The 27,398-nt window shown below is 43.3% G+C and overlaps 2 protein-coding genes across 4 annotated transcripts in view; one reads left to right on the forward strand and one right to left on the reverse strand.

The window, feature by feature from the left end:
• On the reverse strand, positions 1-25,841 carry LOC142411489 (outer mitochondrial transmembrane helix translocase). 3 transcript variants are annotated; one of them, XM_075505476.1, is made up of 11 exons: positions 22,128-22,198; positions 20,822-20,922; positions 15,650-15,825; positions 13,868-13,966; positions 13,469-13,589; positions 11,629-11,829; positions 10,389-10,495; positions 7,338-7,427; positions 5,105-5,155; positions 2,026-2,162; positions 1-1,483 (listed from the first exon to the last, which is right to left on the reverse strand). In XM_075505476.1, the coding sequence occupies exons 2-11, from the start codon at positions 20,859-20,861 to the stop codon at positions 1,363-1,365; spliced, it is 1,143 nt and encodes a 380-aa protein (XP_075361591.1). In that variant the 5' UTR covers positions 20,862-20,922; positions 22,128-22,198; the 3' UTR covers positions 1-1,362. The 3 variants fall into 3 exon arrangements, with proteins under 3 accessions (XP_075361591.1, XP_075361592.1, XP_075361590.1); XM_075505477.1 differs by lacking the exons at positions 20,822-20,922; positions 22,128-22,198 and adding an exon at positions 25,826-25,841; XM_075505475.1 differs by lacking the exon at positions 22,128-22,198 and having other exon boundaries at positions 20,822-21,761.
• Positions 25,131-27,398, forward strand: part of LOC142411488 (phosphatidylinositol 3,4,5-trisphosphate 3-phosphatase and dual-specificity protein phosphatase PTEN) — a 50,120-nt gene continuing 47,852 nt past the window's right edge. The window contains exon 1 of the mRNA XM_075505474.1: positions 25,131-25,747. Coding sequence (XP_075361589.1) covers positions 25,669-25,747 — 79 coding nt within the window. The 5' untranslated portion in view covers positions 25,131-25,668. The remainder of the gene's footprint in view (positions 25,748-27,398) is intronic.

Raw genomic sequence — 27,398 nt, forward strand, 5'->3', positions numbered from 1 at the left:
TACTGTACGAGGGGTGGCTCCAGCTGTCTTTATTTTACTTTGCAAGTGCATTTCAGTTTACATCATTATCTTGCTTTCAATGCTTATCTTCCCTTGACAGGTAGCAGAGCTGTGACACAGCATACCACCCCAGGGGTTTGAACGATTCCAATTACATATTTTTGTTCAATTACTGCACAATTTGTAATAGTATAAGAAGAAAAAAAAAGTTATTGAAAACCTACTGACAATAACTTTACCAAAACACTTTTACCACTTATATTTTTAGCCCTTTGCCTTTATCACTACATAACGTTACATGAACTTACTATAACTGTTAACAGCAAGTACAGCAGAACATTGCTAAATCACATTTATAAACCTAAAACCCATTCTCTTCTCTTCAATTTTGCAGATCAGAGCATGTGACAGAGCAAAACATCCCCCCGCACCTCAGAGCTATGCATATGACACTTCATGTTACAATGCCACAGTGCAGCAGTGGGTCTTCCAGAGGAGATTAGAATAGCAGCAAGCCCTCATTACAATGCATAATAGATCAGAAAGCCACAATTTCAGAGAGCTTATAATATGTGGGGCTTTAGGAAAGACCAGTTAAGATTCTACTCTAATTACTCACATCAAGGGAAAAATAAAACCAGCATTCATTTAAAAAGCCTCAAAAAAGCAGAATTCATACAAAACGAAAAGTATTCAAACATTTTTACAGTAGTTTACTCTCTTTACTAAATGGCACCAGATTTCAAGTGGTCATGTGAAAGAAAAATCAGTAACATTTCAAATTTTGCCTGAAAGTTATTCTAGAAGCAGAATTTATATCTTCATATTTGCTGCTAAAAGGAAGAAGTAAATGTGAATTGAGTATCGACGAATCTTTAATCTATACATCTTCTGATTTGGTTTGATTCAGTAAGTAGAAAAGATTTTCCATACTCAAGTTATCTACAGATTATGTCTATATATAAAAAAATGTGTGAATATATACATTTAATACATACACACATGCTCATACATATATACACAAACTGGTAATGGATTGTCTCCCCTCCACACCGGTGACCCGCTGAACCCATGCACCATGTCAGAACCTGCTTTAAGGCTACACAGTGTATCGATTATGGGACAAGACACAGGCTCTTGCTCTTGGTCTGGGCTATAATTGTTCCACTTCGTGGTCTATTGTTACACTTCTAGTTGTGCATGATGAAATTTCAATAACTTAGAATTCGTTGTATAAAAACAATTCCAGAAACAGAACTCCCTTATTCAAGGAACAACCCCACTCCCACCCCCAACATTGTTTTTGCTGATTACAGAAGTCAAACTAAATGACATCAGAAACTGCAAACACACTCTTTTGTCCTAATCTAAACTAACGTGCATCAAAACATTCTGCAGTGTGGCATCCTTCGATTTTCTCATCTTCTCAATTGCCCTGTGGAGATCCTGCTGCTGCACAGGCCGAATTTCATCTTCATCATGGCTTTAAAAGAAAGACAAAAAGCAAGATAATGATTCAGGTGCTGTGTAACAGTTATTCAAACAATGAGAAGTAATCATTGAAAATAGCAGCTCTGACATGGATTCAGCATTACACTGGAAACATGCCCCTGTCCATGCACATGCATTACCTGCAAGTATGGGAGATAATTAAAGGAACATCACAGCAAGTGGAGTTATGTGCGTGCAAGAGTGTTACCAGTATTTAAGCCTGGTGATATAGTGCAGTAACATCACTTGTTGGTTCATGCCACCTCAAGCTTGACACCTTGAAACAAACAGTCTTATTTTCATAGTCAAAATGAATAAAGGTAACATACTGGTTGGGTTTTTTTGTTGTATAATGGCAATTTGTCAAGAAAAAGAGAACCTCCTGCTTTCTGTGAAACATAGCAAGGCTTTTTAAATCTCTATAAATTGCAATTCAAATCAGAAAATACAAACTAATAATTGGACGGTGTGTAGTACCAGCAGCATTCACAATTGCTGTTCGGCTATCATAATAGATGGAATAAAGACACATACTTCTCTTCTTCACAGGCAGAATTAACATATTCCCTGACACAGAGGAGTGCTGCATCCCGGCACATTTCTTTCAGATCACTGCCTGAGAAGCCATCAGTCTCTTTAGCAACTTCTAGGAGATCTACATGCTTGTCCACCTGTCAAAAAACAAAAGGTCAGAGCATGAAAACTCTGAAGTCATTTACTTTGTTCACCAAGGACAAGAAACAGTCACCTCCAAGTATTGTTACCTGCCCTAAGAAGATTTTTTCAGTCTTGACTTTTTTTGAGAGTTAAAAGCAAATTATTTTATTAACTTACAGTTTGAACCCTCCAAGTAGTTAATCTCATTAAATGAAACTGATGCTTCATCTCATAAAACTCTGTAGCCGATAAAAAAGAAAAAACAGGCAAAAGTGAACCATCATATTAGTATAGTCTGTTACTGACACAGCTCCTGTGCTGTTTTGGAAGGCTACTGGATGGCAAAAACTGGATCACAGAAATAATGACCCATTTTCCCAAATGCCCACACAAGTTTCCTGCAACAGCACTGCTTATTTTGGTAAAGGGCTTGATCAGATCCTACGTGCATCCTTTTATCTGTAGACAATGAACACTACCCAACGGGTCTCCTTTCACAGCCACTGCCCTTTTTTTATATACATTATTTGAAAAAGTGCATTTTGTTTTCATAAACACTTCTTTTGACCAGTAACACAGCAAGGCTCGAAAAAGTTCCTGTCACATTTACATTTTGTTGTTGCCACCTTTCACTGCAGAATAAGAACTTCAAAAGCAGTTGTTCATTATCTCAGCTACTCAGTTGTTTGCCGAGTTACTGAACAACTGCTCCTACTTTATACGGGGAGTATAAAGTAGGAACCATGAAATGGGGAACTCTGAGGCAAAATAATGTGTCTAACTCCATGCACTGGATCAGAGGCTGAAACTCATTCCAGCCAGGACCTCATATTTATGCAGTCCATTTACAGAACCTCTGATAACAGCCCCTTCTGGCACATTTTCCAATGCATCAGTATTTTATTTTCAAAAAGTTAAAGCCAAACTAGTCTAATAAAAGGCTGAAGTTAAGGGGTGACTTCTTCTAAGACGGAAACTATTCTGTGGTGATGAAGGCAAAGCCCCAGGTGTACTCTTCACTACTTCCAGCTACCCCTTGAACCCATACACTCCCCAGAATAACCCGAGAACCTGCCAACATCCACTGAGCACCCTTCCGATTCCCCACCATCCCACCCGCTTTTCTTGAAGGACAAGGGTTACAGTGATACTGTCCTGTTGGCTCATATCTTGAGCTTGTACTTGAGGCCCAGCTCCCTGACCTACAACTCAGCACGCAGGGCTCTGGTTTGGGTCTGGAGTGAGCCATCTGGCTCCCCAGGCACAGAAATTAAGGCAAAAGTGGCAGCTGGCTTACACCAAAGTGCCTCCTACAGACATTATAGCCTGGCTGTCTTGAAGTGCTTTGCTTTAAAGCATGATCCTGCATACGAATACCAAAGCCAGTAACAGTCAGCTGTGGATCTGCAATGTATTTGCTCAATGTGGGGCTGAAGGCCACCAAGAATTGAATGGAGCAGTGCAGCTGGCTAAGAATAAATAGACAACGGGCATGTTGTGTAGCAGGCGTTAACAAGGATTTCCCTTTGAGTGAGAAAGAAGAAACAAGATTTTAAGACAGGCAGGGAAAACGCAGGGCATGACTACACCTGTCATCTGTCATGTAAAGGACTGCCAGGAAGGACTGCCAAATAAGCTGGGCTTGAGAGATCCAATTCTTCCTCCTATGGGATAACCAATACAGGCTGATTTCCACCACCCCCCACAAAAAAGTTATTTGTGTGGCTGTGATTCACTGCCAGATGCTTGATATACCTTGCATTCTTTCAGATCCATATTCAGGAGCCGATATAGGTTTTTTGCTGAAGGCCTTTGCTGAAGTGCTGCAACTCCCAGGCCCAGCTGCCGAGGCAAAGGAGCCACAGAGTCCACTTGCGTGCAAGGGCTGGGTGGCTGCAGATATTCAGGGAGCCTGTATAAAGTCTATTATTTGGCATACCTCCCTAACATCTCTTGAAGAGGAATTTGAGTCTGAAATCACCACTTGCAAAAGACATCTTTGTTTGAGGCTTTCTGCAAATAGGTCAGCTCTTCCTCCACAACTCCTTTGGCATTTCATAGCAGTTCCGTTGTCAAACCCATATCTAGTATTTTGCGAATACAAACAATCCAAAATGACCATTTGCAAAGCAACCTCCCCAGTATCTCAGCCATTCACAATGATGAGCTGTGATTTTTAGGCCTCTTAAAAAATATAAGTTGGTTTTACTAACGAATGATATTTATTAGGATAGACCTCAACCAAGAGACACTTTGCAACATTAACTTCAAGACAATTAGTGCTGCAGACTAAATTTGGCAGGAACCTCCAATAACATAGGTCCCATATCCTGCCAATAGACATTACCAGATGTGCTCACACCTACCCCTTCCCCTCACCTTGGGATGCAGATGGCAACACGAACACCATGCAACAACATCTATAGTAGTTTTCCTCTAAAGGAAATATGAACTATGGATCAAAGTGCAAAAAGCAGCACTGTCAAAAAATGTCATTCCTCCTTTCTTGACTTGAGCCAATACACTGTACAGAGTTAAAAAAAATTCAGTATCTCTTCTCCCTGCTTCATGTCTTGAAATTTCTTTCACTGATCAAAGTGATTTCCAAACATTATTCACCTTCAGCATCTTTAGAGATATAAATATATTATCTTGTTATATAACAAGAAAATGAAGACAGAGTAATTTTCCTTGGAGATGGTGATTCACCACAAAATCCAAGACTGCTGCTCTGACTGAGGCTCATGCTTAAACCAGTAGGCAACCCTACTGCTTTAATTTAACACCACAACTAAAACCATAAAAGATTCCTAAGTTATAATCAGAAATACACTGGTAGATAACCTCTACCTTACTCCAAGACAGTCAATTATAAAACGTGTTTTCTACAACTCCAGACCTTGCACTCATGAAAACAGTAATACAGCAAATTAACCATTAAAAGAAGCCTACTTACATTTTCATTTTTCAAAATTAGCTTCAAGATTGCTTCTCTTTGTTTCAGAGCCTTAAACAAAAGAGATTAAAGTTACTAGAGTACAAAAATAAATATATGTAACATCTATCTCAATTTACATGGTGTGGGCTTTCAGTCACAATTCAGTGACACAAGCTGATCCCTCAGACAGGAGATGTGATACACACACTAAGGAAACTTATCTGATGGCAAATCACTCAGCAAAATGAGATCTAGGGTACTCTGACTCCAGGAGCACATGAAACTAAGCATTTGAGCATATATATTTACACTAACTACAGAGAAAGGGAAAATGCACTGACATTTAGTCTTACTTTGCCCTAAGTGAAAGCAGCCATCTCCAAAGATTTCCCATCATCTTCAACAGAGGGCAGACTCTCTAGATCTAGGGGACGCTTTCAATACTTTGCTAAATCAGATGAAGAGGATAAACTGTTCTGCTTAAAAAACAGTAATAATAAATTCAATTCTACAGATGATGCTTGGGAAATTTTAAGCAATATAAATCACATACTGTGGTGAGGTTACTGAAAGAAACAGGTATTGAGCATATCCTTAATAGCAAGGTAAAACACAGGCAGCAAAGAGACTCTTTTTTGTGCCTCCCAAAACCAAACTTGTCCTAAATTCACCTTCATTGTTAAAAAGGGAAAAAACTACCCTATAGATACTCTGACAGCTGAACAGCTGATACTCTGTCCCAAAAAATACTTCAATTTCCCTCTGCCTTGCAAGTAATTTCTTATGAGTAATTTTGGGCATTTTAATCTCAAACTCAGTTATAAAATCTGCAAGGCTTTAGCTACTCTACAGCGATACTACCTGTGCACACTTCCAATTCACAGCACATAAATTATCTTGGCCCTCAGTAAGAGTTGTAACCAATCTTGGTTGTATCACAAAGCACCACAGAAAAGAACGAGAGACAAGTGGTAAGTTCATGAGATGGCTGTAGCAGGGTAAGGAAAGTTACGTGCCTATGCCCTAAATGACACCTCCTGTTGTAATTCTGATCCTGGGAGAGGGAGCCAGCCCCTGTAATATCCTGAGGCACTGCTACCTGCGGATTATTCACCCTTCTAACAGTGGTCCTTGATAGAAAGGCATGATAAAGTACTAAAATACGCATCCTTGCCCCTTACTAATTCAAGGAAAACTTGAGGATGAATAAGGTGTATGAAACCCTATGAGCAGGCATCACAGAAAAGCAGTTACTAGGTTATAAATGCTTTGTTTTGAAAAGTACCCGTCCACAAGGAGTGAAAGCCAGTTCAAACAGGATGGGTCTGGGAATATGACTACTCCCTTGGACAATCAATAAGAGTTTTTACTCCTCCAGTTTTGTCTCCAAGTTTCAAAAAAAATGAATAATGAAGGATATTTCTGTAGCCAGAATGGAATACTGACAACCACAACTGAACTCTTTATAAAATTGATACAAAAATGTCTTGTGATATCGCTAAGTGTTTGAAGGCAACTAAAATACCTTGAAAAGGATGGCAATAGCAAAATTTATAGTAAGGGTAACCTTGTGATGGTTGGCATAATTGATAAAGACCTTAACTGCTACCTGTTTGGCATAAATCATAAGTGGAATAAAAAGTTTTCCAGATTGCTTACTGTGCCTGACTGTGAAAAGGCTTGAGAAGAACGTAGGCTTTGGTATGCAGATTTCATGCCTTCTTCTCTCCTTGAAAACTAAATACTGTGTATCAAGAAGGTATAAATGGTAGTCAGTATGTACCTTCTTCTTGACACTATCTGACCTGGGTGCCACTCTCCCCGCAGGCAACTGTGTGCAGTCCCTTTGGTGCTTTTTGAGATTGTTTTCAAGTTAAAACTAAGCTCTTTCCAGAGTGCAGCATCTAAGCCACTCCATTCTTACAGGTGAAGGAAATGGGTGGGAAGCTCTTGGAGCACATGGAGTTGTTTCAAGATAAAAGACCCAAGGAATCAAGATTTCTGCAAGAAACTTCACCTTAAAAAGCAAAGTTATATATGTGCTTCTAAAAAACTAAAACCAGATCAAAATAATGCAGTATTTATTGGGGGGGGACACAGCGGGGGACGACATGGGACACGGACGGGACATGGGGGGACGGGACCCAACAAAAAAAACCAACCAGAGACATGCATTTCCTGGCTGATAAGGCACTTGCCTGTAGCTCAGCCACTAGGCACACTGTTCAGAGGCAAACCTGCCATGACTTACAGGTTGGTTGATGTGAAACCGGGTTGGCATTCTTCTCATGATTGCAGAGTCAAGATCCTGAGGACGGTTGGTAGCTCCCATCACTATTACCTGTATACACCAAGAGAAAAAAACAGTCAGCCTGAAAACAGCTTTTGAAAATATCACCATATTGGAGTTTCAAAACCAAACGTGTGACTCTTCCACACTTTATCAAGAACATCGACATTTAAAGAAGGTACATAAGGTTTCTTGGTACTGATTTCAGCAACTGGATTTAAACGGGCAGCTTAAGAGAGCATTGGTACCACAGAGTATCACCTGGGTGGAGATTTTTACATTAGTCTGAAGCCTTCCGAGCCCAGTTTGAAAGTTCAAACTCTAAGCAGTAACCCAAAACTTCTGCTTATAAGTCTTGGTGATGTCTCTCTAGTTCCTGGTGGTCTGGAAGCAACTTGAGACATTTTGATAAGGTATTAAGAAATGTGGCATTTTTGTGCTGTGTTGAAAAAAAAGAAAGGCAATCAGTTCACCAGGATGACCAAACTGGCAGCTTTCACATGCACTAAAATGTTGTTTCTTTTTTTGTAAGCATTAAAAAAAAAATGCACTAAAAGTCAGTAAGAACCTATATGCACTAGTATACTGTAACAGCAGTGCATTAGATGTGTACAAGCCAAGTTCAATACAAGGAGAGTATTTACCTCATTTGACTGCGTTCCGGTTATTAGTTTAAGAACAAGTTTACTTCCCGTTCACATCAGCCTTATTTTCTCATTTATTACTGTAAGTTATGTACATTGTAAATACCCGGTCATGAAAGTGAAAAATGTCAGGGAAATTAATCTCTTATCAATACAGTTTCCTGTCGTGCTCCTGGTCTTTTGTGTGGGGTCACTGTTCCGCAGCCATCCCTGGCAGCTCTAGCAGCCCCTGGCCAGGCTAGGTTACTTGTCCCCGAGCAGAGTCACCCTGCCACCTAGAGGCTTAATTATACAGTGGTAAATTGCTATGCACAAAGCAAAAGACACATTTTTCACCAGGGCTCTGGCAGTCTTCACCTTCTAGAAAGCGTTATTCAAGCAAGCACTTGGCACTTGCTGGCGTGCTGAACACATGCTAATGTTTGGCTGAGCTGCCTCTTGTAAAGAGGCATCACTGTACCCATGCTATGCTTCCCCAGGGTCTGCATCAAGGTCCATTGTTGGACCCAAAGTGTTACTCCCTCTGTGCTACCGGAGCTGAGGAGCCTTCCCAAAACCGGCTTTATCTGCAGGTTCTGCGAACGTGGGACCCACCCAGGGCACAAATGCAGCTGTACGGGGCTTCCAGACTTTAACTGTCACTTCAAGCAGCACAGCTCTTTTCCAGGCACTGTGCCCCAAGTTCCTGCCCTGCTCAAGACTATATATCCTTGGCAGGTTTAGCCCAAAGCTGAACATGCTTTTCAGGTGCAATCAACACAGGAACAAATAACATTCATCACAACACTTATTTACGATTTCCTCCTAGCATTTGGAATTTTTGTTACCGTAACAAAAGCCAAATTTAATCCTTATTCAAAGCAAATTCATTTGGCGAGAATCAGACAAGCAACCCAAAGCTCCCAAGTAAACATTTGTAATTAACAAAAGAGCCCAGCGAACTGGCTGTCAAAAACTGAGACAATGCAAGTGTCAAAACCATCACTTAGAGAACACTTCCTGAATTGCAATGAGGTCTTGGGGAAGAGCCAGAAATACAGTATTGAAACAAAACACTCCTGCTGAAAAACTCCCCAGAAACCTTAATCAACCCCTGCGGTGTCTCCAGCCAATTGTTTGCATTGCATTTTACTTTGGTGGCTCCCTAACCTGCAGAGGCATACGAGTAAAGGACAAGAGTGACTTGTTCAGGGTCTGCATGCTGAACTTGAGAGATGGGTAAGACCACATATTGTCTTACAGCAAACAAACAATTTGACTTGCTCCAGGAAGTTGTCAGTATATTGGGAAAAAAGATAATACATTCAAACACCAGAAAAAATGTGTGCTTCCAAGATCATATTAGCTTCCAGTTAAGTGTTCATACCATTGGTGTCTTACTAGTGGTAACTAAACACTCTGCTTTAAAGCTCCTAAGTATATATATTCACTGTGTTCTAATCAGTTTTTAAAACATCAACTGAAAAAAATCTTTAGCACAAGCTTGAGAGAGAAGGAAAAGCAGATTTTACAAAGAAAGAACTAATGGAGGTCAAAGCATTGGAACCTATTCACAGAAAAATACAGATTAAAAAGGCTGAAAATTTTAAAATCGGAGAATAAACATCCTTTTTAGAGGCCTTAAAAAGACTGCTCCAGGTGACAGTTCAGAAACATACCAAGCAGGCTTTCCTCTATGCTACATTCAAATCCTCTGTTTCATAAATGTTTTTTTGTTTGTTTGTTTTTACAGCACCAGCAGCTTTTGTATTTTTTTTCTCTCCAAAATACAATACCTCTGTTGAGATTACGGGAGGGGGACAGAAGCATACAGGAATAATGGGATGGAAGCATGGCTCCATTTAATAGAATTTGTCTTTTGATAACAACAACTTCTCTACCCTTTCAGATTAACTCCAGAGTCTAGTGCTTGCCTAATGTCAGTCTAACACTTTTCTGGAAACAAACCAACCAATCTGCAACTGGGATGAATACTCAGATCTTTCAATACCTTTCCTGAAATCAAAGATTCACTTCACCTGAAGAAAATATTGTTGACAAAATGTTTTTCAAAACAGTTTAAAAATTCCCAATTTTCGCAGCTCAAACTATACAGCTATATTATTGAGACTTAAGACACTTCTGAAAATAACACCTCTTAATTAAAACCAAAATACCTACAAACACAACCTTCTCAAGAAGAAAAATGATCTATCAATATAACTAATCTCATTCCCATAATATACTGGCAATCACTAATACTGACAAGTAAAGAAACTCTTTTGGCAATTATTACTACATGCAATCTGCTACTCTTCTCAAATGGCTCAGTGCATAATAACTGAGAGGGAAAAGTCACATTACTTTTCTCATCATCCTTTGTACTTACTTGGCAGTTATAATCAGTGTCCAGTCCATCCCACAGACTCATGAACTGAGCTTTCATCATAGCTGTAGCTTCATGGTCAGAACTCGATCGACTTCGTAAGAAGGAATCTGTATTGAAGGATTCAGTAAAGCAGTTTACTTTCAATCCTGCCATAGAAAGTATGCTGTTTGATTTCTCATGTGCAGACTTGTGCTATTCTCTATCTTATTAATACTTTTTTTAATAAACATTGTCAACAAATGAAAAATATTTCTTACGATGAAGAATAGGAAAGTGGAATCTCACCATATTTTTAAGCACATCTTTTAAATTACATTACACAAGTATGTATCTATCACATGAGACTGTCCCAAATCTTGTGCTCCAAATTTTCACTTTCCTGAATTCATGGAAAGTGTAACTTTCACATTAATTTCTCATGCAGAGATGGAAGCATTCAGAGTCTGGCAAGCTAGAAGGCACTAAAGCACAGGAGAACAGCAAGCTACAGGACTGACGTAAAGTAAGCTATACACTTTGTTATGCAGAGCTCTAACTCTGCTAGTGGTTGCCTAAAGAATTTCCAACAGCTAGAAAAACACATTTTTCACACCTCTAGAAAAGGATAAAACACATTTTAAGAATGTAGCCCCTTCATAAACATAAACTATGGAAAGGGTAAAAGCTTTGTCAGGCTCTGCTTCTGCAAACAGTACAACTTGCTCCAAGAAGTGCCAGTGCTACAAGACAACGAGCAATTTTAACCGAACTGCTCAAGTTCACAGGGACTTAAAACACTAATGTGACAAGTCCAAATGCACTGAACAACTGGCACTTAGCTGAACTTCCCCTCCTACTTCTTCAGCTTTATTAAACTATTATTCCTGAGCTCTCCTAAACCTGTATTTTATCTTACATTATGTGCCCTCACAGCAGAAGCACTGAAGTGTATTTGGTGATGGGTTTCCTGAATAAGTAGTTCCCTTGACAGAAGAAAAGCTTTCCTCATGAACCACCTGAGCCCAACCAAAAATAAGCAGCAACTTGTTCTACTTGTAATTTCCTCCACTAACACAAGAAAGAAATACACTGTTTTTCCTAATTTGTCACCGTTACTTTACAATACCATTTATATTACTAAACCTTGTTCCATTATCACTCTTAAGGAAAAGATGACAGTAGATCAATATACCCATCAACTTGAACCTGCAGTTTAATGTCACTCTGCTATAGTTACTTACAAAAAAAGATAAATTTTTACCTATTTCGTCAATAAAGATGATGGACGGTTGGAGCTTTATAGCAAGGGAGAAGACAGCAGCAGCTAGTTTTTGAGACTCTCCATACCATTTGTCCGTCAGTGTTGAAGGCTGAAGATTAATAAATCGACAGCCTGCTTCCTTTGCTGTAGCTTTGGCAATCAGCGTTTTGCCACAACCAGGAGGGCCATAGAGAAGTACTCCTGAAAAAGTAACTGTGTTAATGCTCTCTGGTCGCTGTACAGAAAACACGCTTTGGCATGACAGACCTGATAGTGTCCAGGCTTGTATTTTATCCAAGTTTTAAAAGGTAAGAAACCAAGTTATGTAGTGTTCTATCAAATCAAATACAGAGTTATTTAAGATATCCTTATTATAAAATTAAAGCTAAGAACATCTAAAAACAGGTATGGTGAAACTGAAGGGAGACATTTGCCTGAAAGACGACCGGTTTATTACTGTGACTATAAAGGTTACATAAAACTAAAACCCTATTTATTTCCTGTAAGCATTTGACAGGCCTTGTTTGTAGCCAGTTTCAGCCTTGCTAATAAAACTTAGCACAGAGGAGGGAGGAAAAAAAAAGAAAAAAAAAGACCCCACAAACATTTTAAACAAATTACCCACAATTAAATATGACTTCTCATATTATTTTTAAATTTGTCATAGTGAAAGAATTCACAGTAGTGGTTTTCTAACATAGTTGTAAAGAAAACAATTTAAAGAAAAAAAAATTAAATGAAACACGCCTGAAACACAGAGAACCACTAGGAGTTTTTTTCTGTTTATGTGACTGATGACCACAAACATAATTACTCTGAAGCAATGACTTCCCATTAACACACAGTGCAAGCCACTAATAAAACTGTGGAGCTTGCCCTATATGGAAAGTCTGCTTTAAAAAGATAAATAAAAACCAATTTTTTCCTTCAGCTTATTAGATCATGACATTAAAGTAATTTTCCAGACAATTTTAATTTGTGACTTAAACAGAAAGTGGCCTGGAAAAACTAAACCAGTTACAAAAGTGCTTAATTTTCCATCACTTAGGACACGAAACTGAGACGGTCACAGATACAGGCGGTAATTAATAGTTTTCAGAGAATTTTCAGAAGACAATATTCCAGGGATCAGAGCAGTAAAGATGAACCTGAAATATTGGACAAAATGCCAAAGTTTAAATTCTGCTTGTTTGCAGTAATGCACAGCAAATATGGCTGCAAGCATTCCAGCAGAGAGAGTCCAACTTCTGTTTTACTGTTAATTTGTCACTCGATGGTTTCCTTACTGCCTCAATACTGTGCAACTCAACTCCAAAGAAAACCAAATGATCTTCAGAATAAAAATGGGATCTCTGTCTCTTTGAATGACTGGAATTTCTAGGGCTAGAAGAGAGAGATGTCTGAAAGATTAGCTTACATTGACATCTCATGTTTATGGCTTACATTTCTATGACACCGTAGAAATATTAACCAAGTGTACAAAGCTGTACAGCAGAGTTATAGCTCGCCTCTCCCAAAGGACAAGATGGGGTATAAGAAGAAAAAACAAAATCCGACAATTTAGGCAGTTAAAAATGCAGGCTACATAGATTAGTGCACCAAAATGTAACACATCAATAACTGAAAAGCAATTATCCCTTCATTACTAAGATGAAACTTATTCAGTAGAACTTGATTTCACGACAAGAGGAAAAACCCGAGGGTTTTCCCTGGCATCAGTCCTAATAGTTGCACTTTGGACTGGCAACCTGCTTCCTCTTTCCTTTCTGGGCAATTGTAACTTTTTTTTTTTTTTTTTTTTTTAATACCAACATATAAATCTATAACATTTCCTTCCTACCTTTTGGTGGCTGTAAAAGCCTGGAATTCTCAAACAAATATTTCTTCTTGATGGGCAAAATGACAGTGTCTTTCAAATCTGTAATAACATCATCTAAGCCTGCAATATCATTCCAGGTTACCTAATACAGAAAAACAGTATTAGAAATTATCATCATAGTCCCTGCCAACAAAAAATATCCACAAGCTTAAAAGTAGTGCAAAGCCTCAAAAATAAAGAGACAAGTGATTAAAAAAACTCTGCTCTCAACGATGCAATTTTACTTTTAAATTACAGAAATATTTTCTATGTATTTCCATAGATACACATATATGACAAATAATGTAATCCAACGTCAAAATCAAGATCTTCCATGTCTGAAGTGCTTTCATCGGAGTAACACGGAAAATGGTTTCTTACATGCATGCTAAGTGGGTCTACGAGATGCGCAGCAATACTCATTTCGTATTCAGTAAGCTTGACATTTTTAACTCCAATTTGCTTCATTAGTTTTTCAGCCTGGGGGAAATAAAACACCAAGAAAATGTGAGAAAGAAATCAAATGCTTGATTCAAAAATTAGTTTTTAAAGAACTGCTATTTGGAGTCTGAAAAGCTTCCCTTAAGTCACATCTGAAAAGAGGTTAAATCTTTCTGAAGTAGAAGGTTCTGCTATTTCCTAATGACTTGTTGTCACTTGAGTGAAACTAAGTCATATGTCTCAGTTCCCATCAAGTGTGTGTCATATCAGCCCTCCCACCTCCAAATCCACAAGTCATACATTGTGACCTGAAAAGCAACCAAAATAAACATTGAAACACAGAGTTTGCTGTTCAGAACAGGCTTGCAGACACACAGGTAATCTCAGTACAAAATCATTTCCATAATCTCTACAGGAGTTTCCAAAGCTGACGCAGGTATGTTACACTTAAAAAAAGCCCATTATTCCTTACAAACTTTGTACAGGATTCAGATGAAAACTCTGAAACTTGTTATTAAATAGAACTCTAGAGTTCTTTCATGTGATTAATTATCTTCATTCACAACCCTGCAAATAATACACACGCACTTTAATGTGAGATATAATTGTGTTATAAAAAGCATGCCCACTCCCCAAACTTCCACAGCACAGTATCAAGGAGAGATTAATATATTTTTAAGAAAAAAAAAAGATAATTCGCAGAAGCCAGTCAATTTTTTCTATGTATTAAATGCTTTCTTTTTCCCAATTTAAAAGGAAAAGTATTTGTTGTGTCAACATACTTTCATAATTCAGTTTCTCTTTATACTCAAACTTGCGGTTAAGTCTGACATGCTTTTGGGATATTGCAGCCTCTTATATAATAGCTGGCACTAGCACAGATTGTGAAAGCTGATTTTTAAAGTGGGGCCAATTTTTTAATTAAAGCTTTCATTAAAAAAGAAAAACCACCCAAACCAGAATTAGGTTGCTCAAAACTGCTGTTTGAATCTGTGAAATATGTGTCAGCCAGAAAACAAAAAAGTTACAACGTTTCCTTCAATACTTTCCAAATGAAACATTTAACTTTGGTTCTGAAATGCTCCTAAATCTTTTCCCAGAGCATTAACTCCCATGAATCATTGTAGTTCAACATAAGGAATGAGGCTTTTCACTTTTTTCCTCCCCTTTCCAGGGCATTTTGACTGCTACTGGAGGTGGGGGGAGAGAGAGGAACAAAGTGCAAGCTATTCTTAAGAAGGCATTTGGACAGCAGTGTTCCTCTTTGTCATGAGTAACTACAGTCCCTGCCTCTGCCATTAAGTTGCCAAAAAGCAGCACAGAATTAAGTTATTTCTGCTCAAGGTTTTAAAAAGCAACCAAGAAACTGATGAGAGCATTATTTAATGCGACTGCTGCTTAGCAAAACTGTCAGAAGCAGAAACTGCACTGGGACCACATACTTGCAGATAATTAGAGACAACATTATGCTACAGTTCAACAGTTTTTCCACCACTTCAGGCTAGAAATTCTAACTTGTTATAAAATGTAAGCACTGAAAACGCTAACAGCGTAGATCCTGAGATGTACTAAAAAATAATTCTAGGTTTTTTGATTATTCCACATGCTTTTGTCAATCACTTTGTTGGTTATTGCATGTCCTTTTCAGTTAGCAGATTTCTCTGTATGAACAGTAATGAACGAGAGAGCATTTCACAGAAATATTTATGAATAAAATCCTACCTGTTTCTGAGCTTCTACTTTCTGCTTTCTGGTTGGATCAATGGCATCGACCATCCATTTAATGGTAAAATATGTTACAGCACCAAATATAGTTAAACGAAAAATTAATCCAACCACTTCATTCCGGCTCAGGGGACGTGAAAATGCTTCGGCATGGACCATTTTGTCTCTCAACACTAAATGTAAAAAAGCACAGGGAGGGACAGAAAGAAAGAAAATTAAAGCTGAGAAAACATCTGCCTTATATTTAAACACCATTTCATATAAATTATATCCCATGCACACAGTGGGCATAAAGCTTACCCTGAAGTTATAATGAAATATCTCAACAACAGCACAACCCCAACATATAAAACTGCATAAGATTAAAACACACAGCACTAACTATGGTTTCAGTTCCACTTTCAGTAAGCAGAGAAGAAATAGCAGCAACAATTTGAGGCCTTACTTGATTGACTACATGCAAAAAGGTCCTGATTTCACTCTTTTCTCAAGAAATCTGCATTCCTTTCAGCTATACAATACCCCAATAAAGTAATAAAGATTACTTTATTTCAGTGCCAAGTTTACACTCCCATTAAGATTGACATTTTGTGACTGTTATTGACCCAAGAATGCTAAGTCATGGAGAGAAAGATAACTACATTATTTAAACAGGGAGTTCTTTTGCCTAAGAGGAAGTTTAAAGGAAAGGCACCCAACTGCCACATTAAGGAGTGATCGACAACTTGTATTTGAATAAAATGAGGTTAAGAGATGGAGCCTGCACCTAGCAGAATATATTTTGAGTTATTAATATCCCTGGAAAACTGAAAATGCTGGATGTGGCACACAGCTATCAAGGGAAAAGGCTGGCTGCTGTACAAGCCAAACCCAGAAAGTACAGCACCTTCAAGTTAAGGGAGCGTGCTGCAGAGAGGAAAAATCTCTTCCTAAAACACCAAAAAATGACTTATAAAATCGGGGTACTCCTTCCCCAGTCTACTTTCTCTTCAACTGGCAGGGTTTCTGCTTGAGAATCCCCAACACTCTCCTTGTTCACTGCCCAATTTTCCCACTGCAAGGGCAAAATTAGTGGCAATTCCTTTGGCAGCTTCCAACGCTCCCTGGCTGGTCTCCAGACTGAGCTTCAGCCAGGGAAAAGCCGAACTACCTACAGCCAAGATATCCTTGAATTCCCCCTCGCCTGGCTAGCACGTTATGTCGACCCTGTATTCAACTCAAGGCAATGCCATACCATAGATTCAGTTTACAAGGATTTGGCAAACTGGAATTAGGAGAAGCACTGCGATATGTCTACCAAAAGATGTCAACAGCTTGCTACTATATTCCAGTGTGGCTCACTGAAACAGTTTTGGTTTTTTTAACTCTTCATTTGCTGTTTAGAAATGTAAAAATCAAGGCTGTTGCTATGCATACCTGCTTCGAAATAAAATAAAATTTGCCTGCTTAGGCATCTAAGCAAGTAATACAGAGCTACAAGATTCTGCATGTTCTCTTAAGCCTAATTTACTAAAATAAAAGGGCTATATACTCAGTGAAAAAGGAAAAAATCTTTCTTTTTTAGGAAAGGAAGCCCCAAAAAACAATGAAAAAAGCCACTTCTTATGCAATCCTTGCCCTGAACAGCAATTGTAAGAAAAAGCTTTAATAGAAGAGAATTTTAAGTGTAATCTTTCTAAATGAAGTTCTACTTACCCTGCATGAATGTTAACATTTATTTTGTAGGCAGATAGCTGAGATAATGAGAAGGACAGTTAATTGAACAGCAAACTCTAGGTCAGTAAGGCTACGCATTTTGTTTTAGTTCTGCCTGTCTGCATGCCAACGCTTCAAATACTAAAAAGAAACCAAAAGGACAAGCGGCGCTGGTTCCTATTCTGCTCCCACAGCGCGGCTAGAGGGAAAGCTCAGTCAGTCACTGGCAGGAATCCCTCGCCTCTCCCCGAACCCCCAGGCAAAAGCAACCGCTTCCCCTTCAAGGACTCGGCTTTACCCCCACGCAGCCCCCCCCGATCGCGGAGCGGCCCAGAGAACGGGGCCGGTTCCTGGCCAGGCACCGGAGGCCAGGCATCTGGTGGGGCCGGAGCTGACAGGAGGGAAGGGGCAGTGCCGCTCTGCCGAGCCGAGCCGTGCCGGCAGCGGGGCGGGGCTGCCCCGCTTGCCCTCCCGGGCTGCCCGCTGGGCCCCAGCGAGGGCAGCAGCAGGCCTCGGAGAGCCCCCGGCCCCGCCGAGAACGTGGCAGCGGCCGCCCGGGATCCGGCCATGGGGGCGCGGTGAGGCGAAGGCGGCACCGGTGAGGGCCGGATGGACCGGCCGCCCGTGACCTTCCCGCCGCCCGGCAAGTGCCGGCGCGGCGGCGGGAAGCGGTGGCGGACGACCGCTCTCTCTCTCCCTCGCCGAGTCACTCACCCTTCGGGCCAGTCTCTCGGACACGCGGCTGGCGGGTCGCGGTGCGGCGGCGGCCGCACGGGCGGAGGAAGGCGGAGGCAGCAGCGTGGGCCCTGGCTCGGCGGTGGCACGTCCCGTCCTTCCCCCCTCCGGCCGGCTCCCGCCGCCCCGCACGAAGGTTCCGCCCGCCTGCCGGCCCGGCCCTCAGCGCGTCCGGAACGGAGACCCCGCTGCCTGGGCTCCGCGGGCCGCTCCCCGCCAGCAGAGGGCCTAAGACTGCGTGGGGTCGAGCCTGCCCTGACACCCGCCTCCTAATAAACACACTCCCTCCCCCTTCGGGAGCGGCGACATTTCAGATGTATTTGGCAGATTTGGGATGCTACAGGGATCTACCAGAATGAAAATCATAGAAATTTAACAATTCATCAGTAGTTTACTAAGAGATATTGAGATAATAGTTTCCCAGTTTCAACATGTAATAAAAACAGTAACTTCAAACTACATATATAGTAAGAGAAAAATGTCCAGAAAAAGGTTAAAATAAGGGGATCTCTGTAATAAGTGTAATTAATCCAAGGTTTTGGCAACTTGTCTTCAACTCTTCTGCTCTTGTGTCAATGCTGCTGAAGTTTTAAAGCCTTTCAGACACAGCTTTGCTCCTGAGAGAAAGCCTTATCACTTCGTTTTCTTACCTGTAATTCATACATTGTCCAGGGGCTTCCTAAAAAACTTCAACCTGCTCACTGGGGATTGTAATTTTTTTGTCAAGAGCAGTTAGCTTTTTATACAACACTGATTTTATTATGGGTCATTTTTAGAAGTCATCCCTTGTACACGCACGCAGGGGACGCTTCACCCACCGACAAGTCTACTGAAGCTCCCGGTGGCTGTCACACACCAGGACCTGTGGAGCAGACCCGCTGCTTCTGCTCTGTGATTTCTCCACTGTACCTGCTCCACCAACACCACCTCAGGTAGAGAGTGTGACACCGAATTTCCTTCCCATAGCTGGTCTGGCTTGTGCCAAAATCCAGGCACACTCTTCAGTGACCCGAGTGGGATGTCATCCACCCCGCTAGTGTCCATCTATCACTGCATCAGTGGTGCGTGGTGTTTCCATCATTAAATCCACGTGCAAAAAAATACTCATGTTCTCAAAGTGATTGTGATTTTACCAAAGTACTGTTCCAGCAGTTTTGGTTTGGTTCCATTTATTGGATTAATATACACCAAAACTCCCCAAAAATTAAAAAAGTTTTGAAACAACTTTTGCTTCTTCATCAGTATTGACAAATCCGTATTTCCCTTTTATTGTGTGCTATAGCTCTTCCAAATAAAAAGTGTATTTAATGAGAAAATAAATGTATCTGTCTAAATGCACCTATTGATTTACAGAAGGCCTTCCTTTCCTGCTGCTCCTCCAGTCTTTGATAGTGAATAAGATTATAATCTTCTAGAGAATTTTTTTTTCAATCTATGTGGAATATGTGAACAGTTTCCCTTTGATGTTTTAAAAATGAACTAGATATAATCAGTGATGCTGACGGCTTTTGCTATTAATTGGAGGCCTATACTTGTTCTTGCAATCACCCCTTTTGAATAGAAAAAGGATAATCAATCATTTCACTGCCTGCGTTTCATGCACTAGGAAAACGCTATTGCGTTCTAATTACCATTACCATAGGAAAATACTTAGGACCCTTCTGGTTTTTCTCCCACTCTTAAAAAAGTGACATCTATTTTGCTGCAGTTAAGGAGAAATGCAAACACACATACAAGTAATAAAAGCTCGAAACCTACATTTTGTCACTGCTCTTGACAGCTGTGGTGGTAAGCTTTGAAAGAAATCCTCTGCTGAAAAATACTGAAAAAAATTGAGAGATGCAATTTTTCAGAAGCTGACCAGGGTCAGGCTGAAGGTGAGGCTGATGCAGAATGCATAAATTGGACTGGGTCCTAATTTCTCAAAATACTGGGAGATTATAATTTCTTGAACAAATATTTCTTAAAAAAGGTGAGAAACACCAAATTCATCCCGCTTTCCTAAATACAGAGTCTGAACATTGCTGAAGGCTTGATGTAGAACTTAAGTCATTCTAGAAGCTGATCCTACAGAGGTCTCCATGAAGTCTCCGTCCCTCTGGTACTGCTGGAGCTTCCCCTGTTTGCACAGACCTGGCCATGACAAGGTGTTACTTTGCCATCGCTTGTGCTGTCTATGTACCAGGTTGATTAGGAGCTGCAGGAGCCAGGAGAGACCACCAGCCTACTGCTGACTGACCGTTCCTTTCTGGTGTTAATGTGAATTGGGCCTTAGTTTTCAATTTCTATCCTCTAGTAAAAGTATCTGTCTGAAAGAGAAATGTACTGGAAATCATGGGTTTATACTGGAGAAAAAAAGGTCTTTGTGGCAGCTGCTGTCCTCAAGCACTTGGCATGCCTTGGCTACTTTGGGTCATGGAGTATGCTTCCTACTTAAGGACAGATCTAGAAAGCGGTAACAAGTTGACACTCATTCAGCACACTTTTTTATCAATTTTGGTTTTGCAACTGTGGCAGAAGAAAACATTTTGGTTTTTTTTTTTATTATATTGAAAAAATGAGATTGTAAATTTCCCCCAAAATTGAAAAATTTCAAATCAAATGTACGGATGACTTGGCTGGACTCTAGGAGATTGTAGCTCTTCAATACAGGACGAGAAGGTCACTGGAAGGACCTAGTGTAGTTGGAAAACTCATTGGAGAAGGGTAAGACAAAGGCCACACTGGTGGTGTACATACTGTTTTGCTTTTGACTGCTGGCTGCTTTGCTATGAAACATGTTATTTTTGGTGAACTTTGTTCTCCAGTCAGTGCAGGCTGACCCGAGCTTTGCCAGTGACCTGAACAGGAGCAAGATGGGAAACGAGTGGTATATTAAAATCAGAAGGATCTGTGGTGGTTGGAGGTAGGAAGGGGGTTTGCAAGACACAGGGAACAACAAAACTCAAAGAGAGGGAATAGGGATGAAATGAGATAAATAGAAAGCAAGGCAAAGTGTATGGAAAGAACAAAATGAGAGATCGGAAAGTAAAGAACAAGCTGGGGAAAAGGGGATGTCTAGGAACAGCTTCATAATTGGGCAAAAGCATGTAGTGGTTTTTCCCCAGAAGACTCTTCTGTGCTTCACCAACTTGCAGATCAAAGACTTTCTGAGTCAGAGGATGCGTTGTATTTTCTAGCCAATTTTTTTCATGAAATTGTCTACTTTTTCATCAAAAACTTTGGGCATCTGCAGCATTTTGTAGCCAAGTCACACAATTTAACTTCACGCCACGACACTAACTACGTCTATTGTTTTGAACCTGTCACCAGCTATTTTCATCTGGAACCCCTACATTTTATATTGAAGAAAGGGCAAAGCAAGCCATCCTTGTCCAGTAACTTAAGATTTTATAGACCTCTAGCTAACTTTTTAAAGTGGGACCTCAACTGTATGCAGAGTTGAAGATGGAGGCACAGCATGAATATTAAAGGTGGCATAATTATGTTATCTTTCCCTATCCTTCCAATTGCTGGCATAGTCCCACTAGTTGGATCATGAGATTCCAGCAGTGGTTGTTGTTACAAAGATCATCGCTGCATGGTGTGATGAAAATCTGCCGCAGGCCTTGCTGACACAATGGTCACTGACAGACAACTATTGCTCAGACTGCTCCTTAGTCTTGGTCTGACTTGGAATCGGGAATCTAGCAAAAGGACTTTCAATTAAGCCATATCAACTTCCTAGTGATATATACATAGTCAGATGTTAGAAAGAGAGGGGCAGTCTTAGGACTTGAAGGACTTTCAGAAATGTTTTCAAAGATGGTCTTGATTTGCTAGCCACATCTGTATTTGTCTAGGATAACCTCCAAGTCCAGACCTAAAAGTAGGTTTCATGGGTTCATTTCATACATTTGAAGTTTGGGAAACGAACAGTACGATCTCACTGCACACACACAAGTTGATCCCAAAATAACTATGAGCTGCCAATATGATCATGAAAAAAAGGCCCTGAGAGGTCTTAGGAGCAATGTTCCTAGCAGAGTTTGGAAAGGATTAATACCATTGTCCTTGGTGCTGGCAAGATACTCTCAGGAACTCTGCATGCCATTCTGTTCATCTATATTGAAGAGAAATAAATCATAATGAAACTGGAGCAGAAAGTTGCTGCTGAGATGAGGGAAAGTGGAAAGTTAGGGGAGCTCAGCTAGCTTAGTGTAGTCAGATGACATCTAACAGGGACATTTATGCCTGTAAGTGCACAAAGGGTAAAAAGGGTAAATGCTATGGAGTAGGAGCTATTTAAGGCCAATGCCGGCACAGGAATAAATAGATACAAACCAGTCACAAATATATTTAGTATGAAAATCAGAAGAAGGTTCTTGGAACAGCTTCCCAGTGGGAATAATGGTGGCAAAAGATCTTAAGATGAAACTTGATACATTTATGAAAGGAATAATATAGCATTTGCAAAGGCTGAAGGCTGCAGCAATCCAGGAACACCCTCCACCTTATGTTCCAGTTTATTTTGAGCCCTTAAAAGCAAAGCGTAGCTTTTTACTCTCCCATTCCTCTCCCTGCTCCAGCCATCTGCAGCTGGACTTCAGCACCTCTCTTAAAATCTGCTTAAAGATCAAACAAGACACTGAATTTATCTTGCACTTTTGAATTCCTTTTTGCTGTTCCTCAGAAAGGAAAAGGAAAGTTTTGTAAAGTATTGCCTAATTTATATATGCAAAAAATTGATATTTAATAAATCTTCTCCTACACATGGAGTACTACATTTTATCCAATTTCTCCTGCTTGCCAGACCTGCTTATTAACCAATTTCCCATAGCATCCAACCAATATGCAAGTGAATGCTATTTTTCTCCAAGCTGCCCTGCTCAAATGTGTTGGATAGTCATTCCCCAGATAATGCAATTACTAAGCAAAACACGGAGGGATTTCCCGCTCGTGTTCCTGCGAGGGCTGTTTTCACTGTGGTCTGATGGGTCTAGCAAGATACAAAGTCTCTTCAGCAAGGTGTCTTTCCCTGCCAGCCTCAAAAACATTTGAGGTGGACTTATGAATTAAACCCAGGATCTGTTCTTTAGGGAGATACCTGCCTGGTTTATGTCATCTGCTTTTCATGGAGAGAAAGGAAAAAGGGTGCATGGGTTCTCCTCTTCCTGTCAGGCTGGTCCTTTCCATGGTGTCTCTTTTCTAGTTGTACAGGCAGTGGTTTCATTTTCCTTTTGTTTCTGTTCCTTGGAGATGTCCATCACCTCTTTATAAAACAAACAAGTGCCTTCTTGCTCCCTTTAAATAGGCTTCCTTCGAAGGTATGTTACATTTGACCTCCATGGGATATCCCTCACATTACTTACTGTCCAACAAGAGAATGACATGAAGATAGTATTTCTGAGGAAGGCAAATTTACAAATTTATTTGCCTAGTAACCCTGTTTCTTCAAATGTATTATCTGGTAAGCGCTCTCCTGATCCCTTAGCAGTTGGGGCAGATGCTGATCTCCAGCAGATTCCATTCCTGACACTTTACAGAAGCCATACATTCCAAGCTGCCTTAAAACTTTGGTTTGTATTACCTCAATGGGCTAGTATTTCACCTGTCTGCACACAAAAGGAAAAAAATCACCCCCCCCCCCCCCAAACATGCCCTACCAAACTATGAGAAAGATGGAAACTGATAACTGAGACTGCAACCAGCATTCATATTCAGAAGCTCAGGCTGCAAGAGGCTACCTGATGGTCATTTTCCTGCAAATCATTAACACTGGCAATTCCCAAAGACTTACAGGAGTTTTCAGCATAGAGTGTGAAGAGCCTTGTACAATGGGATTTATTTGCTGAAGTTTTAAAGGAATTTAAAGGCTGATTTGGAGATTTAGAGACAGTGCTTTTCTCCCTGTCCGGATAATTGTGATCAATGCGGAAAGGGCGGAGGAGGGGGACAGAAAGCTCCACGAAAACAGCATGGCCACGACCGGTGAGCCAGCTGGCGTGACCCAGGGGACACTTTCACGCCCCTACTACCCCCGTGCTCGGCTGCCGGCGGCCCCGAGGGCAGCAGGTGGCTCACCCCCCCACCACCTCCCCCGAGGCCTGGGCGGCTGCAGGGGGCAGTAGGTGCTCACGTACAGCGGCGAGCGGAGGGAGGGCAGCGGCTCCGAGCCAGTCCGGGTCGCTCAGCCTTACGCTAACCCGCAGAACAGAGGCCCGGGGGCAGGGGGGAGGTCGAGGCCCCTGGCGACTGTGACCCCCCCGCCCGCGGGGCTCGTGGCCGCACCATGTCCGTTACCCCCCCGCGCCGGTTACATAAGCGCAGGCCCCCCACCCGGCCCCGGCACCTCGCCGGGGCGGACGCAGCTGCTGTGGCACCTACCAGCGCCACGGGACGACTTGACTGGGAAGGGGCGGGGGGGAGAGCCCCGTCCTCTCGCCCGCCGCGGGCCCGGAGCGCCGGCAGGCCACGGGAGCGCAAAAAGCGGGAAGAGGCCTGGCTCCCGCTCCCCTCACAGCTCGAGCGGTGCGGGCCGGCTCCCGCGGGCCGGGCCCGCTGGTGGCCAGGGACGGCAGGGCCCGACCCTGCTGCTCACCTCACCTCTAAGCCCGGCCCACCCCGGCCCAGCCCGGCCACTTCCGCCCACGGGGGGAGGGGCCGCCGCGAGCACAGCGGGATGCCCACGTGACCAGTCGCAGCACCGCCGCTCGGCGCGGTGGAGGTGACGTCTCACCGCGCTGCCCGTATCCCTCCGCCCGCTGCCTCCTCGCCCCCGCGTGGCAGCGGGACCCGGGCTGCGGGGCGGCGAGGGGCGGGTGGGACGGCGGGATGGGGCGAGGGGGGTGGTGCGGCGGCGGGGCGGGTAAGCGGCTCGCAGGTTCGTGAGGGACTACTTTCTCGGGGCGGCGGAGGTGGCGGAGGGGGCGGGGCTGCCTCCCCTCTCGGAAGCTGCAGCCATGATGGGAGGCTAGCGCTGGCGCGGCGCTGTTGGGCGCGGAGCAGGCCGGGGGGGGATGAGCCAGGCCGCGCCGCCGGCCCGCACGTACTGAGGAGCCGCCGCCGCTGCTGTCGCCCCGCCGCGGAACGCCCGCCCGCCCGGCGGCGCGGCCCCACCGCGCGGCTCCGGGCCCGCTGCCGCTACCGCCGCCGTCCCGGCGGGGAGCGGAGCGGAGCGGGGCGGAGCGGAGCGGGGCCGGGCCGGGGGGGCGCCCCGCGCCGCTGTCACCATTGCTGGGGCCCGGAGCGCCGGAGAGCTGTTCTCTCCGCCTCCGCCTCGCTCGCCTCAAAGACGGCGGCGGCGGCGGCACCCTCAGGGACTCGGCCCGGCTCCGGCCCCTCCCTGCTCGGCCGCCGCCGCCGCTGCTCCCGCCCCGCTCGGCGCAGCGGCGGCAGGAGGAGGAGGGGGCAGCCGCCGCCGCCGGGAGCCGCCGCCGCTGCCGCGGGGTAAGGCGGGCCCGCCTGGGGCTGAGCCGCCGGCGCAGCAGGCCCCGCGCCCGGGGCCGCCCGGCGGCCGTCGGCCCGCCGCCGCCTCCCGGCCCCGCGCCCCGCCGCCGCCGCCCGGCCCCTGCGCCTTGTCCCGGAGCGGCCCTCGGCTGCCAGACATGACCGCCATCATCAAAGAGATCGTCAGCAGGAACAAAAGGCGATACCAGGAGGATGGCTTCGACCTGGATCTGACCTGTATCCTCCTGGCGGGGACGGGGCCCGGCACCGGGCGCTGCACGTACAGCTATTGCATCAGACCTGCGCGGCGGTTACCTAACGCGCTTCCCGGTGCCGCTCCGCCGGGAGGCCGGCGGCTGCCGCCGGGGCTCGCCCGGGCCGCCGCGCCTTCTCCCGGCCTCCTTTTGTCCGGGCGGCCGCCGAGCCGGGGCCCGGCAGCCGGGCAGATTAACGGGAGCTCAGTGATGGCGAGGATTAACGTTAGCTCTCCGTGGCGATTGCAGCTGGCCTGCCTGCTGCCACCCCCGTGTCGCGGAGGTGCTGTTCCACCCCAGGCCCGGGGAGCCCCTGCCGGCTCCGGAGCAGCGCGGGTCTGCAGCTCATCTCTGGCTGTGTTGATTTTTCGGCTCACGTAGCAAATACGCCTGTCCCGCCGTGACTCACGTCCAGAGCACTTTTTATTTTTGATCTAGTAACTCGTCTTGAATTGCAAATATAATCGTGGCAGGCCTATCGCTTTACTGGGGTTGCTTCAGTCTGCGCGGCCTGAGAGGTGAAGCCTGTGTACTCTGCCCTGATTTTCATACATTCAGTAAGGCAGAGCTCGTGCTCGGTTGCAGTATGGTGCAGCAGGGTTCTTGACAAGAGGTGGCAATCACTTCTTCCAAATTAAAAAAACACCTCCTAACGCGATGCGTGAACTGCGCTTTGGCATAATCTCAGATACAGTAAACACAAGGATGTGTTACAAATGAGAGCACATTGGGTCTCGTCGAGGAGGATTGTAAGGAGTGTAATTCTGGAATATGTAACTAGTATGCAGTTATGACTAGTAAGTCAAACCATAGAGAAGCATTGCTAGTGTATAGTTTTGGTGGCCTTTCAAACAAATGTGCTGTAGCTGTGGCAGGCAGATGTTTAGCTTTGAATGCCTTTTAGAGTTAATGGTATGTAGGGGCTGTGCTGTGGGCATGGTCTTTCTCCATGGTAAAGAAAGATCAGTACTGTGTTTGAGAGGTTTTGGAGCAAGAACGTGACTTAAAAGTTTGAACTGTTCTCGGAAAAATGAATATTAACAGTAGTATTCAGAGCTAGACTGATACCTTTAGAGAGAGCACTTCCTGTTCTGCAACAGGATCAGGGTGAAATTTATTGTTTTTTGGAGCAATTACACTCGTGTAATAGCAAGTGCTACAAACACATCCAGTTCTTGGGCAGGATCAAAACCGGTAACAGCTGTTAAGTAGTGCAGAGCTCATGCTGTTGCATTGAGCCTTGGCATAAAATTTTGGTGGCTTTAAAACAGCCTGAAAGGTTCTTGACTTTAGCAGGTGGCTGCAGAGCTTTTAGTTAAAAAGCAGGAGCTCTAGTATGTAATTCATGCGTTCTGTTCATGGTACTGATAAAATATAATTCTAGGCTCGCATTTTTAAGCGTTTGCAGTTGGTTGTTTTGTTGGCCTATGACTAGGGCAGCTGTAACGCTGACATAGGCCAGCGCAGCACTTGGCTGCTGACTTAACAGCAGAAGTCTGAGAGTTTTTGATTCTCTGAGTGATGAGTTTGCTAGGAACTTCAGGGTTATGAAAAGAATTAAGTGGTGGCAAAATGGTGAGGTTTTGGCTTCACAGTTGGAGAGTTTGGTGTTTCAGGTATCTTTGCCCAGATGT

The sequence above is a fragment of the Mycteria americana genome, chromosome 6, assembly GCF_035582795.1.
Source record: "Mycteria americana isolate JAX WOST 10 ecotype Jacksonville Zoo and Gardens chromosome 6, USCA_MyAme_1.0, whole genome shotgun sequence".
Lineage (NCBI taxonomy): Eukaryota > Metazoa > Chordata > Aves > Ciconiiformes > Ciconiidae > Mycteria > Mycteria americana.